This window comes from Armigeres subalbatus, chromosome 1 (genome assembly GCF_024139115.2).
Source record: "Armigeres subalbatus isolate Guangzhou_Male chromosome 1, GZ_Asu_2, whole genome shotgun sequence".
Lineage (NCBI taxonomy): Eukaryota > Metazoa > Arthropoda > Insecta > Diptera > Culicidae > Armigeres > Armigeres subalbatus.
This window is the reverse complement of record NC_085139.1, coordinates 1,663,731-1,683,107: the sequence shown is the minus strand read 5'-3', so window position 1 is coordinate 1,683,107 and position 19,377 is coordinate 1,663,731. Positions and strand designations below refer to the sequence as shown.

At 41.6% G+C, this 19,377-nt stretch overlaps 1 protein-coding gene across 7 annotated transcripts in view; it reads left to right on the top strand.

Annotated features, from left to right (window-relative positions):
* LOC134219546 (homeobox protein abdominal-A homolog) overlaps positions 1-19,377 on the top strand; it is a 93,105-nt gene that overhangs the window by 16,984 nt on the left and 56,744 nt on the right. For 5 of the 7 annotated variants that reach the window (XR_009981607.1, XM_062698295.1, XM_062698322.1 and 2 more), the window contains exon 4: positions 7,965-8,000. The exons of the other annotated variants lie outside the window; for them this stretch is intronic. Coding sequence is in view for 4 of the 5 variants with exons in the window: in XM_062698295.1 (XP_062554279.1) it covers positions 7,965-8,000 (36 nt within the window). In the remaining variant the exon portion in view is untranslated. The remainder of the gene's footprint in view (positions 1-7,964; positions 8,001-19,377) is intronic. 7 annotated transcript variants of the gene reach the window in all.

Sequence of the window (19,377 nt, the reverse complement as noted above, 5' to 3'; positions counted from 1 at the left end):
ATTTTAGTTTGATCGAGATTCTTTTTTCGATTATGTACCATTGAAAATTGAGAAAAAAAAACAGTATTTCTGTGTGTTTATTAAAAAGAAGGCATTTAATTAATCGAAATCATTCTCTTTTTGATCGAGTACGCGCCGTCCAGTATTCGTTACTTTAAGAAATTGATTTGCATATAGACTGTTCGGTGTAACGAACGTGCATCCCGTTTGCTGAACTCCATCATCGTCAACCATCCTGATCAGCGCAACTGTACATGAGCCAAAAAATCACCGACCAATCAGAGAATGGCTTTTACCGGCGCTGCACACAAAACCGCTTTCTATACAAACATCAAACTTTTTCTTCTTTGTTTTTTTTTTGTTCCAATATTTTTCTATAAAAGAAAATCACTCATGTGTACTCATTGTCAGTTCAAATAAATTGTTCGAAGTGGAAACATCGGAGTTTTTTCTTCCCGAAGGAAACTACCCTGAGGAATAGCTGCTGGAATCCAGTCCTTCTGCTGCTGCCGATCAGACTGCTGCTGCGTTGGTTCGATCAACCTTGCCACTCACCGCCGAATATAAGAAGAGTTAATTAAAATAGAAGAAGTTAATTGAAATAGTAAAGTTCTTTTCAGAACTAAAGGTTAAGAGGCGAACTGAGTGCAGGTTGGGAGGGCACGCAGTAGTCGATGGTGGTGACAAGCTATCTCCGTCATCACATCGTTGGATTTGGCATATTTGGAAACACCATTCTGCCGGCGTTTTGCTATTACCGTCGCCGTTACATTGGATCCGCCATCTTGCTGCTAGCGTTCTGTCTGGACGCTCGTTTTCTCTCCAACCTTTCTGGTTGAGATGGTGGCTGTGGCCATCATTTTGGTCCTTCGAACCGGATGCAGAAAAAAAGAAACGAACCAGTGAAGTGAAGTGGTGAAAAGAAAAACATTGACATTGAAAAAGGAAAGGAACTAATGTGATAAAGTGATTAAGCAATCAAATTGCTACCCAAGAAGAAGAGGACAAGAACCAAAAGTGCTGAAAGTTAGTCCCGGCGAAATTGTTTTCATTTGAGTTACTCTCTCTTTAGTAACACTACTGTTGTTGTTGTGGTGATGCCGGTCGACCAATTACCAAGCAGATCCAAAATGGAAGAGGCGAAGACGATTATTCAACAGCGTGGCCTGGTGAATGTAACAGTGATCTCCAACGAGCGCGAGGAAGTCGAGGATGATAAACAGGTGAGTCTCCCGTTACTCAAAGTTTACACCAGAATACTAGACGCTCTCTATCTCGAGTATACTGCGCTGCACAAGGAGTTTTTAGTCTTGTTCCTGATAATAAACTTAAGGAACAAGATACCAAATTGAACGAATTCGACAAGCTTCATACGGAGTGTATGATACGTCTTGAGTGCTTAATTGAAAACTTTCCACCCCCGTTGTCTCTCCTGCCAACCTGATTCCGTCCTCCAATCAAAATCAAATCATTGTGCAGCAGCAGCCTTTGAAAGCTCCCATCCCGACATTTGATGGTCGGTATGAGAGTTGGCCCCGCTTCAAATCAATGTTTTTGGACATTGTTGGGCGTTGCTCTGATTCAGATGCTATTAAGTTGCATCATTTGGAGAAATCTCTCGTTGGCGCAGCTGCCAACATCATTGACTCAAGAACATTAGCTGACAATAACTATGCCCATGCGTGGGAAATACTCGAGGAGCGCTACGAAAACCCCAGGGTAATTGTGGACATTCATATTGGTGGGCTTCTATCAATGAAAAAATGTGCAAAGAATCTCACAAAGAACTAAGGAATTAGTTGATTCTTGCACACGACACATTGAGGGTTTGAAATTTATGAAGCAATCGGCAGATGGGACAGCCGGTCTAATTGTCAATAAAATTTTGATTTCTTGCCTTGATCCAAACACCCGTAAATTGTGGGAACGAACTCTTGCCCATGGGGAACTACCAGACCTTGACGATACCCTAAAATTCCTCAAAGAACAGTGCCAAGTGCTAGAAAGGTGTGAAACCGATCACCCAATTCTCCCAAAATCAGTGCCAGCCAAACTTCCCCAGTTCTCGAATAAGCCTACAAGTGTGAAAGTTCACACCACAACTCCAGACCCGAAATCCGTCGCTTGCAATATTTGTTCTAAAACGCATTTTAACTATCAGTGTCCAGAATTCAGAAAACTGTCTATTCACAACCGCGTTGCTAAAGTGAAGGAAGCGAGTCTCTGCTTCAACTGTTTGCGTCACGGACATCGATCAGTCGACTGCTCATCGAAAAGATCATGTGCTAAGTGTAACAAGCGTCACCATTCACTCCTTCACGACGAAGGCTCTAAATCAGAAAACAATGTTAGTTCTGCTACTGAATCAGCTCAAAACTGTCCAATGGCGATTCCCAATTTGGTTCCGATCCCAATTCAGTCCACTGGTGAATGTGTTCAATCTGCCACTGTCTCTTCATCGTACTCCCTCGCCAATCCTGCCGTTCTCCCTAACGTACTGCTTCTAACTGCAAAGGTCAATTTGCTCGATTGTAATGGTCAACTCGTTACATGTCGGGCTTTCCTGGATTGTGGTGCTCAAGTCAACCTTCTGTCCACATCTATGTATGAGAGACTCGGTCTGCAAGGCAAATCTGTGAATGTTAATATTTTTGGTGTGAGCGACACTCAAAGTAAATCTAATCATTATGTGACAGTGAACATGCAATCCTTGTACAGTGATTTTCGTCTATCCCTTGACTGTCTGGTTACTCCAAAGATTACGGGTCTTTTGCCCAGCAAGCCTATCGACACTAGCAGTTTGAATATCCCTTGCGGTTTGCAATTGGCTGACCCCGAGTTCCATCTTCCTTCCGTAGTTGATCTTCTGATCGGCAATCAACATTTCTTCAGTTTGTTGAAACCGGGCAGTTTTGTGGTTGCCAAAGGTTTGCCAGAGTTTCGCGACACTCATCTCGGTTGGGTTGCATCAGGTGAAATCATGATGGATTCGGATACGAATGTCGATTGTCAACAAGTTCACGTAGTTTCGCTAACATCGCTCGATAGAAGCATCAAGAAATTTTGGGAAGTAGAGGAGGTAGAAGAAATCAGTTCGCGCTCTGAAGAAGAGGAGCAATGCGAAGCATCGTTCCGCCAAACACATCGTCGTGATAAAACCGGAAGATACATTGTCAAACTTCCCTTGAAAGAGAATTACACTCAGCTGACAAGTAATCGATCTCTAGCTCTACGTCGCTTTTATTTGTTGGAAAGGCGTCTTAATAAGGATCCTGATCTCCATTCGCAGTATTCAAACTTCATTCGAGAGTATGAGTTGTTAGGCCACTGTCGGGAGGTTTTTGAGTTTAATGATTCACCTAACACGCTAAAGTATTATATGCCGCACCATGCGGTCCTCAGACCAGACAGCACGAGCACAAAGCTACGAGTAGTCTTTGATGCTTCAGCCAAAGAGTCTCCAGCCATTTCTCTCAATGATGCGTTACAAGTAGGCCCTACAGTTCAAAGTGACCTGATTAGCATTCTCTTGAGATTTCGAAAATATCGTTTCGTACTAACTGCAGATATAAAAAAGATGTATCGTCAAGTGACGGTGGATCCCACCCAGACTTCCCTTCAGCGAATATTCTGGCGCACAAGTCCATCTGAGAGATTGCGGGTTCTTGAACTGTCTACTGTTACTTATGGTACGGCTGCAGCGCCATTCTTAGCAACAAGATCTCTAATTCAACTCTGCGATGATGAGGGAGATAATTATCCGTTGGCGAACCGCGTCATTCGTGAGGATTGTTATGTAGATGACGTCCTGTCAGGTGCCGACTCATTCGAAGATGCAAAAGACATGCAAAGGCAAACAAAGGATTTGCTAGCGTTAGGTGGATTTCCTGTGCACAAGTGGTGCACCAATTTCGAGCCTATTCTTCAAGATGTTCCATTATCGGAAAGAGAGACACTAATCCAGCTAGATCAACTTGCAGCCAATGAAGTAATCAAAACGCTTGGCCTTGTCTGGAACCCTCGTAATGATAATTTTCTCTTTGCCGTAAATTTTGCCTGTAATCAAGTGGTTCCAGCAACCAAAAGAAGTATGTTTTCGAATATCGCACGACTTTTCGACCCACTGGGGCTTCTATCTCCTGTAATCGTGTTGGCAAAAAGGTTGATTCAGGATGCGTGGATCGCAGGAATCAAGTGGGATTCCCCTTTGGAAGGAGATCTTCTTGAATCGTGGTTGAAATTTAGTAGTTCTCTTGTCGATGTGAACAAAATACAGATCCCCCGAGCAATTACCTTGCCCGACTACGTCCTTCTGGAATTGCACGGTTTTTCCGATGCCTCAAATATGGCATTTGGGGCATGTCTTTATGTGCGAAGCATTCAATCTGATGGTACTGTGGCCGTCAAACTCGTATGCAGTAAATCGAAAATTGCTCCGATAAAAGATATGACAATACCGCGAAAAGAACTGTGTGCCGCCTTGCTCCTTTCAAAGTTGACTCTCAAGGTTGTGTCCGCTCTGCAATTGAATTTCACTACTGTTCAGCTTTGGACTGATAGTCAAATTGTGCTTCATTGGCTAAAAAAATCTCCATCAGAATTGCTGCCTTTCGTTCGTAACCGGGTCGGGCAGATCGTACAGGAACATTCTCACACAAATTGGAACTACGTGCGTTCTAAAGAGAATCCCGCCGACATCGTATCACGCGGCCAAGTGCCTAGCGTTCTGAACACCAATGACATGTGGTGGAACGGCCCTGTATTCCTACGCTCAACTCATTTTCAATCTCAAAGTGTTGATGTGATTCCTGATTCCGATCTGCCAGATCTGAGTCCTGTAAATGCAACCGTTATGCCTGTTCTAAACAACGACAAACTTCCGTTGTTTACCAGGTTTCAATCGATTCGAAAGCTGCAGCGTGTTCTCGCTTACGTAAAGCGTTTCATTCATAACTGTCGACAAAAAGATCCCAAGAATCGCGTTCAGCACAATTTGCCTACCATTCCTGAACTTCATGCCTCTATGCATAACATCGTCCAAATTATTCAACATGAGTCACTATCCGATGAGTTAACGCGAGTAGAAAATGGTGAAACATGCAAGCGTATCGGGGCACTAGGCCCTTTCCTCCAAGATGGAGCCTTGAGAGTCGGTGGACGTATCCAAAAATCAACCCTACCCTACGAGTCGCGACATCAATACATACTACCCCGCCATCCGCTCACTGATCTAATTATCAGGGCGTATCATGAAGAAAATTTGCACATCGGACCCTCAGGATTACTTTCTGCTCTACGACAGCGCTATTGGCTTCTAGGATCACGATCTGCGGTCAGAAAAATTACTAGGTCTCGTGTTCAGCGTTTTCGCGTAAAACCAAAAGCCGTTTCTCCATATATGCGTAATCTGCCAACACGACGAGTCACTTCTGCTGCCCCTTTCGAGGTGTCTGGCGTCGACTATGCCGGTCCCTTTCTAGTCAAACAGGGAAATAGAAAACCGATTGTTATCAAAGCGTATATAGCTGTATTCGTGTGTCTCGTGACTAAATCAGTTCACCTTGAGCTCGTTTCAGACATGACCACTTCGTCTTTTATCGCGGCTCTTCAAAGATTTGTCAGCCGACGTGGCTTGATTCGCGAACTTCATTCCGACAATGGAAGCAATTTCCGTGGTGCCACAGCAGAATTACACAAGTTGTTTTTAATGTTCCGTGATGAATCCGCGATTAAGGGAATTGAATCGTTCTGTTTAAGTAAGGAAATCGCATGGCGATTCATTCCTCCAGAATCCCCAGAATTCGGCGGCCTATGGGAGGCCGCTGTAAAATCTACCAAATTCCACCTAAAGCGTCTTCTTAAAGCTACTCCCTTAACGTATGAAGAATTTAGCACCCTATTATGTCAAGTTGAAGCAATCTTGAATTCGCGCCCCCTTTTTGCCCTTTCTGATGACCCAAGCGACGGAGAAGTAATAACACCTGCACACTTTATTATCGGTAGGCCTATGAATGCTGTTCCCGAACCATCATTTGATGGAATTAAACAAAACCGTTTGTCCAGGTGGCAGCTCCTGCAATCTATGCGTGAACAATTTTGGAAGTCATGGCACCGTGATTATTTGACAAGTTTGCAGCCTAGACCAAAAAATCGCACTGTTCTCTCTAACGTCAAACCTGGCAATGTAGTTCTTCTCACGGACAAGGGTTTGCCTTCACAATTTTGGAAATTGGGAAAGATTGTCCAAGTATACCCTGGGGATGACGGTCTAGTGAGGGTTGTAGACGTAAAGGTGGGAGACACTGTTTACCGGCGATCAATAGTGAAGATTTCACTGCTGCCAATCGAAGAAAACCTAACTAATACATATCCATCGAGCCAATGCCGATCTACTGGTGATCTGCGTGGGGGAGAATGTTCGGTGTAACGAACGTGCATCCCGTTTGCTGAACTCCATCATCGTCAACCATCCTGATCAGCGCAACTGTACATGAGCCAAAAAATCACCGACCAATCAGAGAATGGCTTTTACCGGCGCTGCACACAAAACCGCTTTCTATACAAACATCAAACTTTTTCTTCTTTGTTTTTTTTTTGTTCCAATATTTTTCTATAAAAGAAAATCACTCATGTGTACTCATTGTCAGTTCAAATAAATTGTTCGAAGTGGAAACATCGGAGTTTTTTCTTCCCGAAGGAAACTACCCTGAGGAATAGCTGCTGGAATCCAGTCCTTCTGCTGCTGCCGATCAGACTGCTGCTGCGTTGTTTCGATCAACCTTGCCACTCACCGCCGAATATAAGAAGAGTTAATTAAAATAGAAGAAGTTAATTAAAATAGTAAAGTTCTTTTCAGAACTAAAGGTTAAGAGGCGAACTGAGTGCAGGTTGGGAGGGCACGCAGTAGTCGATGGTGGTGACAAGCTATCTCCGTCATCACATCGTTGGATTTGGCATATTTGGAAACACCATTCTGCCGGCGTTTTGCTATTACCGTCGCCGTTACATTGGATCCGCCATCTTGCTGCTAGCGTTCTGTCTGGACGCTCGTTTTCTCTCCAACCTTTCTGGTTGAGATGGTGGCTGTGGCCATCATAGACAAACTGAACTGATGCAGCCCTTTGTTTAGAGATAATTGTAGTAGTAGTGATATGACTTTAATACTATAAGTAATGCTTATCAATTTATAAAATTTATTAATTTATTGTTTGTAGTAAATAGAAATCCATAAAATCGGTAAGAAATATTGGGGCAATGGAAGACCTACCTGGATGATTCTTCAAGAACATAACTCATTGTTTTTAATTTAGAAAACAAAGAATAATTCATTTACGAGCTATATTGAATTGTCACACATTTATCATTCGAAAATGGGCAAGAAAGGGTCGTGAAATTCAACACGTTGTAAATGTAAAAACCCGACGGTAACTGCCGTTCAAACATTCAAATAAACGCGTTTGCTGGCATGATTGGTTTTTTTCGAGCACTCGGAAATGAGTTTTATGAATTATTGTTTTCAGTGCTTGTACAAGAACAATGCATTGTCGTTCGGCTGCATCGTTCGATCTCAAGACATTCAAATGTTTTAATGTTTAACCACCTTTCAGTTTGTGTTGTTTTCCTTTTACTTTTCACACATCAACCGGTACTCATTACAATCGTTTCTTGAATCGAACGTTTGCTGTGTGCTATATTCAGTATGCGTCACCTTTTGGTTGACCATTCGATCATTCCATAATTGTAATTGATTACAATAGGCTTCTTAATTGCATGTACGGTATTTTTTTAAAAGTTTAAAACTATTATTTAATGTAGTTAGTTAAATTTTACAACAATTAAGTAGTCTTTGCAGCCATGTTTACATCTGAATTTGTTTCATGTACACAACATTTAATAATAAATTTTGCTCTCTTCTTTCCACATGCACCACATTTCATCTGTCGTCGATTTCATCGCACCCACAGCATCTCAATCCGCGCTACAGAAATTCGCCAGCACAGGTTAGTGTTTTCATATCCACTTGCAGCTCATTCCCTCCAACAATCGTTCCTATTGTGTTCGTATTCTAAACTAGAATTAGATCTGGTGTAAGGTGTTTAATTTTTTTTTTCTCAAATACTAACATTTATGTTGGCTCGATTTGAAATTTTAAACCTAATCGACACTGATATCCGCTCACAAAATGGTGAATTTTCCTCCCCTGGCGATCCGGGAGCGAAGGGCAAGTTTGGGGCAATAAATTATGCGCATTTCTAATTTTTCCATATCGCGCCACGGCCGAACCGAGCGTCGTCGTCGCCGTCCTCGTCGGAGGGTGAGAGCGAACCACCCTCATGTCGGGGCCGTTTTCAATCCTGGATGGGGTGATAACGACTGCAAAGTGAGAGCTCTGCATTCACTCCTAAGCGCAGGGGTGGCTACATTATCATATTGTGAATTTGCTTCGAGAGGGATGTGTTGAATATTACATGCGCTCTCGGTACCTTGGAACATGTTTTATTCCGTCCACGTATCTACGTCAAACGATTCACCCCGTGGGTAGCAGCGAGCGGCGGCAGCGGTGGCCTTAGGTATCTGTGGTCCCCTTCGAAGATGATGCCGAAATTGGTTGGCCAAACACCAGGAAGATGCCTTCTATGGAAGATTGAAAGTTAAGCTTAATTTATTCAAATTTATTTCCTAAATTACGCCTCACTGCGACCGAAGCGATGGAACAGAATTTTAATTCCCATATTTATGGAGATTTTGATTCTAATATTGGTACAGCGCTGCTACGCTTAGAAGTAAAGGATTCTCCAAACGCGAAACCTATCTTCCTAAGTACGAGAGACAATAAAGTGGTGCTAAATTTACGGAAATTAAACAATCTTCTACAACCCAATCCAGAGGGCAATTTCTATAAATTTCATTAACTTCGATACCTATACAAGCGCAGTCTCGCCTAATTCCGCAGCATGGGCATCGAGAACAAAGAAACCTTTTGGGATTGGAGCAAAGGCGGCGGAAAAGGGGCGAACGACTCCATCTGGGATGGTTACCATGGCAACGATGAAATGAGAAAATCGCCCCTATAAAAATCTTCCTCAGGAAATAAAACAAACGGCAGTCGAGTCGAAGAAGAGGGGAGAAATTTTTTAGACATGAAAAGCATGATGGTCGACCTTTGCTCCTCTCTCGTTTCTTGAACATTTGTGGATGTTATCCATGACTGCCGTCATGCTGGGAATCTTGGTACGAAAGGATAAGCTCCTATTCAAATGAATTGCTCACAAACGGCCTTGGCTGTATCAAATGCCTAACCACATTACGATTTTTTCGAACATTTCGTTTATCGTTACAGGCGGCGTGTGCATTTAAATGCGAGCTTGGCACTTTAGGGGTCATTCCGAATGACTGTCTATAGAGACAGTTCATAAAAACGATCGTAACATACCAGTTGGATTCAGAGCGCATTTCTCTAGTGCGGCACTCTCTTTCGCAGCCGTAGTCCCGCCATCCTTGTGAATGAACCGGGCACAAACAGAAACAGCAAAGCGACACGCAAATAATATCACCTTGATTGCAAATTTTATGTATAATTATCATATTTTTAAGCTGTTTCGCTGACGTTGAATTGCTCCGCTAAGAAACGCCGCCGACGAGGGACGGCTAAAAATACAATCCCTGCCCTGTACGCTCTCACATTTCGCACATATTGCCTATCCATCAATGGCTAACGGCCAGTTGGATGTCGGTAGCGATGGACTATAACAATCCAATCCAGCTGAATGTGCGACGCAGTCAAAATACTTACCATTTATCATTTTGATTAGTCGTGATGATGTTCCGAATAGCATATAAAAATAAACCATTTCGTGTAATTAATTCGATGGGAAAGTGGTAGAACTGGCCAGCAAGGAATTGTTCATACATAAGCAGTGCTTTAGGTTCCACAGAATTAAATTAATTCACAGATATCTTAATATGAAACTTGTACGATATTTTTACAGTTTAAAAAAAAAATATTTTGATGTCTGAATGCAAGACCCTTTTGTCGAAGACTAATACTAATAGTGTGATAGTGTGACAAACAAATATATCTGTCAGGAATGGTTTTGAATGGATTGCACTTACATCCAATTTTTAAAGTTTGTTTTTAATCTTTATAGGGATGATTTTTCTTATTAGCTAGAGTTTATCACTAATCGATTTTTTTAAAGTGAAATCTTATGAAATATCGATTTTGTTGAAGTGATGCTTCGTGCAACTAATACGAATTAGTTTAAATGATTCCGAGCATGAAAAACAAAACAAGCAGCACATCAGCAAAGTCTGGCATGCAGGCGGAAACACACATTGATGGCTCTTAACGATCTGAATGCTGATTTGTGCTGTTAGGATGTGCGCAACTACGTAGAGATATAATTCGCATTCCAACCAAATTGAAAAACCCCTTGTCTGTGGCGGCCACCGCCGATGGTTATTAATGAAAGACCTACTTTGTATCCAATTTTATGGCCATCTGATGGACAACAACAATTATCACGATTTTAGTGCGTTATTGCATGGATTTAGATGTCTGTTCATGTGAGAAAATAATCTTTATCAATACGTTTCACTCAGCCTTCTTGCAACAAAGTGGTTGGTGTTTCCGTGACATAGATTCCATCCACTTCTGCAAATACTTTCCTCTGGCCAATCAACCACTTAAGATTTTTCTCCAGTCACCGGACGCTGCTGCAGTCAAGTGTAGGATGTTTGTATAAAATCTTGCGCGCCTGAATGATGTAACAATTGCTAAATTACCTCACTGGTTCATAAACATTTGCATCTACACGTTCTGAGCTGGTTGAAGCGAACGAGCGAACGAGCCAACGAATGGCGACGCGATGGTTTGTAATGCTTTCAAATGGGTCGTGTTTCAAATCATAACTTTCTCCATCGAGCATCTATCGGAATGGCTTGCCATCTTAAGAAGTACGTTTTCTGTGTTTGCAAAATAAGGTATGCTATTTCTGATGTCAGTTTTCATAACGGACGTGTCACGGATGGGTGTGAACTTTTTAAAGACTGAAATGTGAGTAGGAATGTTTAATCACTAATAGTAATATTATGTCTTATTTTCAATCGTGTTTCTCATTAATGATCAATAGAAAGATCACATATCAGACTATGTTTTGTGATTGTGGAATCCTTATATAGTCCATTTTTTTGTGCTCCGCGTGTTACCGCATCTAAATTCCACAGATTTTACGATTTGCATAACTGGAATTATTCGCTTCACTCGGTAACACCCAATTCTCACCTTCACGATTTGCCTGTCCACTGGTGCCGGGTATGGTGATTTATTTGCATACGGCACTGGCCATTGGTCACAGGCAGCACAAAACGAACGGTGTAAAGAAGCCAATAAGCGCCGAGAGGCCATTTTGAATGACCCTTGCCATCTCTTTCTCTGCTCTACATTTCCACTCACTCCGCCTGCACGGCGGGAATTGGCTGCCAATGATTTATGTATCTCTCATCCTTCCCATTACCGGCCATGAAGAAACTCATCAGCCAGCGATCGCACGGCCGACCAAAGAAGGGAATCTCCGATAGGTACTTGCTCGTTGCGCTTGGGGTCGAACCGGTCGAATTAAAATTCCAGCTTAAGATCCACGCTCGAAACCACTTCTCTTACGCACTTAAGTGGATTAAGGCAATCGACGACTGGCTTCGGCATCGGCTTTGGCTCATACCCCATGCCTTTTCCGGCTCCCATTATCGTCATTGGCAATCGTTTTAATCATTGCAATAACGATCAACGAAAGAAATAAGTTCGATTTCAATTTGAATTTTCGTTCGCCCCGGTCGGTGTCGTTCGGGGCAGCCAGCAGCGTGATGCGGTCAAATGCAAGATTCTCGAGGGGAACCCACGAAGGCAGTAAAATTCAAGTCATTTCAATCAGGACCAACGACTCGGAGGCACAGTCAGTGTCTTAAAATTTTGGTTTTTTGCTTGCGTCTTTCCGTACAGTTAACTGTACTTCGGCATCAGTTGATTTGAGTGAAACGATTCCGGGCGAGGGTTTGAACTTTCGAAATCTTCTTATTCGCACGTCAATTGCTTAGCCGTTTGTCAAAATTCATCCAAACAACTGACAACAAATATCGATTTCTCCTATAGCGGTACGGAGGAACCCGCTGGGCCGGGTGGCAATCGGGAAGAAAAGGTTCTGTTTTTGCACCTTATTTTGCGCTCACCGTTGTTCACCGGTCCCGGTAGGTTAGTTACGCAACGTTACTCGGGTTTTGGGCGAAGCTCACACACAGCTGGCACCCCGTCGAAGGGTTAGCAAGCGCGCTGGCCAGCCCAGCAGACCAGGGCGTCCGGATGATTTGTGATTTGTGCGTCTTCAAGCCTTTCCGCATTGCATTGGAACCGGTGCGGTGCCTGCTGGCTGGGCGCTTTCTATTTTGTGTTCGCATCGTTTTGCACATTTTCTGTTTTTTTTTTGCGATAGTTGCTTCTAACTGGTGTCTAATCTCAGAAAACACGAGGTCGACCTTGGCCCACCAGGCAGGAGAAAGCTGGAAAGCGTGATGGAAAGGGTTTTTGTCTCGACGAGTTTCTTGAGAATCGGTTTCCGGGTGAAGGAAACGTTCGTTCAAGGTTTGATGATGAATGGCCATGAGTGAAGAGTTGAGTTTTGAAGGTTTATTGCGTAATTAGTATCATGGCGCTTGAAATTTGCGTAAACTAGCTGGATATCGTTTCAGTTCAATGATAAAATTATTTTTGTCCTTGTCTGATGGCCGAAATTTCAAGGAAGGGAGTTTTTCACTTACCCGCAAAATCTCATGAACCAAAACCAACCAGATTTATTCGTCATCTTATTTGAGTATACATTCAGAACCCTCACAAATTGTCGGTCCGAGCCCCCAGTCGGCTAAATCTGGCTTTGTTTCATCACGTTTGTTTCAAAACCATAACGATAGAACGTAAATTAATGATCAAAACGTTCCTGACGATTGGCTGAACCGGCTTTACCACTGAAAATAAAAATCATTTTGAAGTATTTAGTTGAATCATGTCGAACTTCGCCGAAATTCATGTTTTACTGAATTTTATTTGAATACATGTATTGGGGCCCTCCTTAGCCGTGCGGTAAGACGCGCGGCTACAAAGCAATACCATGCTGAGGGTGGCTGGGTTCGATTCCCGGTGCCGGTCTAGACAATTTTCGGATTGGAAATTGTCTCGACTTCCCTGGGCATAAAAGAATCATCGTGTTAGCCTCATGATATACGAATGCAAAAATGGTAACTTGGCTTAGAAACCTCGCAGTTAATAACTGTGGAAGTGCTTAATGAACACTAAGCTGCGAGGCGGCTCTGTTCCAGTGTAGGGATGTAATGCCAATAAGAAGAAGAAGAAGACTTGTAGCTCTTGTAAGCTCGTTCAAGAATGGTTTCACAGTAGTTTATGTTATTTATGCATCGTATAAAATAGAAATTGTGCCCTTATTTTATCAATGATGAGCCAGAGACTAAAACATGTTGAATAAAATTTTAAAACGAGCTGTCGTCTGAATTGGAAGATCGCTCCATTAAAAAAAAATATTCAGAATTTTCAAGGAACATGCTTCAAAATTTCCAAGCGAATTGTTCCGGAACATCAGCGAAATTTTTCTGAATTTAAGTTTCTGTTGGAAATTTAGATTTTTTCTTAGGAATTTAGAAGCATTTCCTTTCAAAATTTAAGAGCATGTTTTCTTAAATACAGATTTTTGTTGTGAAAATTAAAACAATTACCTTAAGAAAAATAGTAAGATTTACTTAGTTAAAGTAAGATTTACTAAGTTAAAAAAACTCGCTCTGGAGACTCAAGAATATTTCATCTGAAAATTTGGCATTGTTTCCTCTGTAAATAATAAACAATTTCTGTCGGAAACCTGGAACTTTTTTTTTATATTAGAAAAAAATCCTCTGGAAATTGGTAAAATTTTAATTATGAGAATGTTCGACAGATATTTTGGATAGGGAAGGGTCAGAATTCCAATCCCAAATAACAAACTGAGATGAAAATTCGCCTAGCTGAAATCCATTTGGCTGAATTGAACGTTTGGTCGAAACAGTTACATATTAGACCGAAAACTAAAAACGGCCGAAAATACCGTAAGGCCGAACACTATGGTTCAGCCGAAAGGGTGTACGGTCGCAGTTGTTATTGCAGATGTTAAAATGTAATTTAACAAAACGGGACATACGTCCGAAATGTCATTCAGTCGAACTGATCGTTTAGTCGAAAATGTCGTTTAGCCGAACAGGTCATTTGTCCGAAATAGTCGTTTGGTAGAACGAGCCATAAATGAATACGGCCGAAAGTACAATTTGGTTAAACCGGTCATATGGCTGTAAATGTCGTTTGCTAAACGAGTCATATGGCCGAAAATATTGTTTGGCCGAACAAATAATCGACCAAACATGTTGTTTGACAAAATTGGCCACTTCTGTTTAAGCCGAACATGTTGTTTGGTCATAAAATAGCCAGCTAGTTTAGGTCCAGACCAGATAAACCTTTTCAAAACAAATTTTGCAGAAGTCACAGAAAATATATCTTAATTGAAACTGTTCAAAGTGTTGTGTACTTTGTAATGGTGATAGAAACTTCTATGATTGTACATTTAGCCAAATTATTTCTCATTTCTTACTTTTGACTTCTCACTTTTCGCTTTTCGCTTCTCACTTCTCAATCCTTTTTTTCACTTTTTACTTTTCATCTCTCAAACCCGCTTTTCACGAATTACCTCTAACTTTTAACTTCTCTTCTCTCACTTTTAACAGTGATCGAGTGTAAAGTAACAAGTAAGAAATAAGAAACCAGAAGTAAGACGTTTCACGTCTCACAAGGAGAAGTGAGAATTTTCACTTATTGTTACTCATTTCTCACTTCTTATTTATCATTTCTTGCTTCACATTTTGTATTTCAAAATCATTCCCAATCCTATTTCTAACTTTTCACTAGTAGTAGTAATGAATGAGAAGCGAGAAGAGCGGAATGAGGAGCTAAAATTGAAACATCTGACTTTTAACTTTTCTCTTGTTATTTTTTACTGTAAGAAGTAGGGAGTAGGAAAAATGAGGCATGGAATGAGAAATGAAAAATGTTACTCACTTGTTACTTCTCACTGCGAGTGTAGTGAAATAAAAACTGTGAAATGAGAATTGTAAAATGAGAAGAGACATGCAGGCTTGGGGAAAATGTCACAGAAAACTTGTTTTTTTTTTGTGAGCTTTGACTAGGAATGTCGGTTTTTGACTTGCCATATTCTGTCCGGCATCCTCAAGTCACTTTCAGCAATGCGGATATTTTCGACGCTCTCATCTCGGTCGACAAATCAAAAGGACCGAGACGCGATCGCTTACCGCCCATCTTCATCAAACAATGTGCTTCATCACTGGCGTTGCCCGTTGCTTCAACTTTCAATCGATCTATAAGCGATTGTGTTTTCCCGGTAGCTTGCTTCAATCGTTTCCGTGTACAAATCTGGCAACATACATAGCGTTGAGAACTACGGTCCGATATCCTTCTTGAACTGTTTCGGTAAAGTTTTTGAAAGTCTTTTGCATGGCGTGTTATACCCAGCAGTACAGTCCATCATTTCCGAACATCAACATGGGTTCATGAAAAAGCGCTCGACGACATCCAACCTAATGGTGTTTACGCACACAGTTCTAAGCGAATTGAAGAACCGTAGCCAGGTCGATGCTATTTATTTCGACTTTTCAAAAGCGTTTGACAAGGTGCCTCATGCACTAGCGATTGAAAAACTTGACCGACTGGGCTTACCTACCTGGATCATTCGGTGGTTAAAATCGTACTTATCCTCTCGCAAGGCTTTCGTCAAAGTACATGGCGCCAAGTCCGATGCCTATGACATTCCCTCTGGAGTACCGCAGGGCAGTCATCTAGGTCCGCTCATCTTTATTTTTTCTGTGTAATAAACTGGACTCCGGAAAACTGCTTTTTGCGGAGGATCTGAAAATTTACTGTTCCATAAAATCACTTTTTTTTAAACTAATTTTATTTGCTAAATATCTAATACAGGTATTCATCTCTTAGACTAGGTGTTCCGTGTTTTCTGAACACTATCATCCTTTTTTGCTATGTCATATTTTTAGTTATTATTATACATTTCAATTGCCTCTGGCAGTTAGAATTTTTTTCCTCTGGTTGAATTGAACCATGTAGGAATTACAATGTTTTCAACTTAAACTAAACTTAACCTATTTTATACTAATGGTACAAGGAGTTAATCGTTGCAATAGAAGATTGCAACGATTTTTGTCTAAAATTGGAAATTATTTTGTTGGACATTTGTTGCAATGTCTCAATATTAGAAATTCTATGAAGTTCATTGGTACTATACCACGGAGGCAACTTCAGAATCATTTTCAGAATTTTATTTTGAATCCTCTGAAGTGCCTTCTTTCTGGTATTGCAGCAACTAGTCCATATTGGCACAGCATACAACATGGCAGGTCTAAAAATTTGTTTGTAAATCAAAAGTTTGTTCTTAAGACAAAGTTTTGATTTTCTGTTTATAAGTGGATATAGACACTTAATATATTTGTTACATTTGGCTTGAAGGCCTTCAATATGATTTTTAAAAGTTAATTTTTGATCTAGCAGAAGTCTCAAATATTTAGCTTCGCTAGACCAATTCATTGGAACCCCATTCATAGTGACAATATGTCTGCTAGAAGGTTTCAAATAAGAAGCTCTCGGCTTATGTGGGAAAATTATAAGCTGAGTTTTGGAAGCATTTGGGAAAATTTTCCATTTTTGCAAGTAAGTGGAGAAAATATCCAAACTTTTTTGCAATCTACTACAAATGACACGAAGGCTTCGCCTGCCATAAAATCACTCATTCATCATTCACACAGCGCTTCAGAAAGTTACATCGACCTTGGAATCGTTCTCGACAGCAAGCTTCGTTTCACTGAACATGTCTCAGTTATCATGGCTAAGGCAAACGCTATGCTGGGATTCTCACGGCATAACACACACGATGGTGTCCATGCTCTTTAATCGGTGTATTGTTTATTACTTTGTATTTCGAGTACAAATCTGGGCTCCGTATCATTCCGTTCACGTCTACCGCATCGAGAGAATACAGAAACGCTTCATCAACTACGCCTTGCGCCGCTTACTGTTGTGCTTTGATTGACTTGCAACCACTGGCAGCCCGTAGAGTGATGCTTCAAAGGATGTTTATTTTCGACGTCATAACGTGCAACATTGACTGTAGTTACATTTTGGAGAATGTTCGATTTCATGCACCGTCTCGTCAACTCAGAAATCGCCAACTGCTATGGATCCGCGCCCATTACGGCCAAAATAATTTATTATATTTATGCTGTAGATGCGGTTCTCAACCTGGGGTACATGTACCCCAGGGGGTATCTTCGATAACCCCAGGGGGTACCTTGGACGAAAATGCATAATGGCGAAGATGTTGCAATTCCAATAAAAAATTTTTTGGCAAAGCTTTGATAATTGTAAAAAAAATGTATTCCAAGAAGCCCTCTTTCAGAAGACCCGAAAGCTTCCTTCAAGAGGCTCGGAAACCCACTTTCAAGTGGCTTGTAAACCCAATCGAGGGGCTCAGAACTCTTTGTTCAAGAAGCTCGGAAGTCTATTTTCAAATGCTAACCAAAGTCATTTTAAGATGGTTTCAAGAGGTTCGAGAGACCCCTTTCATCAGGCTCGGAAACCATCTTTCGAAGGGGCTCGAAATTCTTCTTTCAGCCAGCCCCCTTTCAAGTGGTTCGGTAGCCTCTTTTTGAAAGGGTCGGAAGCTCCCTTTCAAGAAGCTCATAAGCTCACTTTCAAGAGGCTCGGAAGCCCTCGAGCTCAATTTCGGAAGGCTCGAAAATTTCCTTTGGAGGGGCTCAGAATTCTTTCTTCGAGAAGCTTAAGGCTCAGAAAAGTCATTTCAAGAGTGGCTCGGAAGCCTCTTTTCAAAAGGGTCGGAAGCCCACTTTCAAGAGGTCTGAAGCCCCCTTTCAAGTGGCTGGGAATTTTCCTTTCGAGTGGCTAGGAATTCTTTTTCAAGAAGTCTACATTCAAATGGCTCAGCAACGTCATTTAAAGATCCTCAAAGCCTCCTTTCAAGAAGCTCGAAAGACCCTTTTCATGTGGCTTGTAAGCCTCGTTTTGAAAGCCTCGGAAACTCCCTTTTGAGGGACTCGGGATTATTCTTTCAAGAGACTTGGAAGCCTTCTTTCAAAAGGTTCAGAAATGTCATTTCAAGGTGCTCAAAAGGTTCGAAAGCACTCTTTCAAGATAATCTTACGAGTTACGCTTATTAAAATAGGGGGTACCTCAATAAATACAAAAACACGAAGGGGTACCTCTGAAGAAAAAGGTTGAGAACCGCTGTAGAATATGTAATGAAGTATGTTGTTTTCTCGACTTCAATGTCAGTAAATTAGTTTTTAAAAATAGAATTAAGTCAAACAATCAGTCTGTGCCATCTATAAATTGAAGACGGTGTTCAAATAAATGCATAAATAAAATTGTGGTACTGAAGGATTCTCAGCCAAATGTCAAGGTCAGGAGGTCAAAGAAGCTACCCTCAGGGCCAACCCAGAGACCTTCCGTAAACAAGGTTTTTGAAATTACAATAGTCATGAATAAAAGCCAACAAAAGCTTGTGTGTCCCCCATACGCATCCCTAGTGGTATGGTAATTGGGACACTACCGAGTTAGGAACATCGAAGACTTCACAGGGTATTCGGAAGATACTGCCCTACCTTCCTTACTCTTTTCCTCCAAGTTGTAGAAGACTGAAAGATGGCCTGTCGATCCCTCAAATTAGGAAAGCCGATCTAATTACAGGTGGTGCCTTTTACTTTTCGGAGTTGCGTGTTGTTGGATGTTCTCAAGTACGATGTTTCACAATTCCTTTTTATCCCGCTGACCTTGATATCCATTTTTCGCACGACTAGGATCCAGGAAATCGTCGTGTTCGGGTGCTTGTTGGTAAGGTTGCTTTGAGTTCAGGGGTGCTAAGGCAGATCGCCAGTTTTCTCGATGGATACATAGTGACAATGAAGATAAATGAAAATTGGAACGGCCTCAGCGGAGAAAAATGCTGACAATGGCCGAGAGGCTGTGACCCCGATCCTGACTTCAAGGTCCAAAACCAGCCAATCAGTAGAACTTTTATTAAGGTTTTTTTACTCTTCATATAAAAGTTCGGCCACTGATCTTTTGAGCACCTCTGAGTTATCGCTTCTGCGAAAATGTCCAGCCGTGGAGCTGTATATTGAGGCTGGACAGGAGCCAGCCATCGTGCGTAGAATTCTTATCCCTTGGACAAGGAGAGGGTTCCTATGACCACCAGA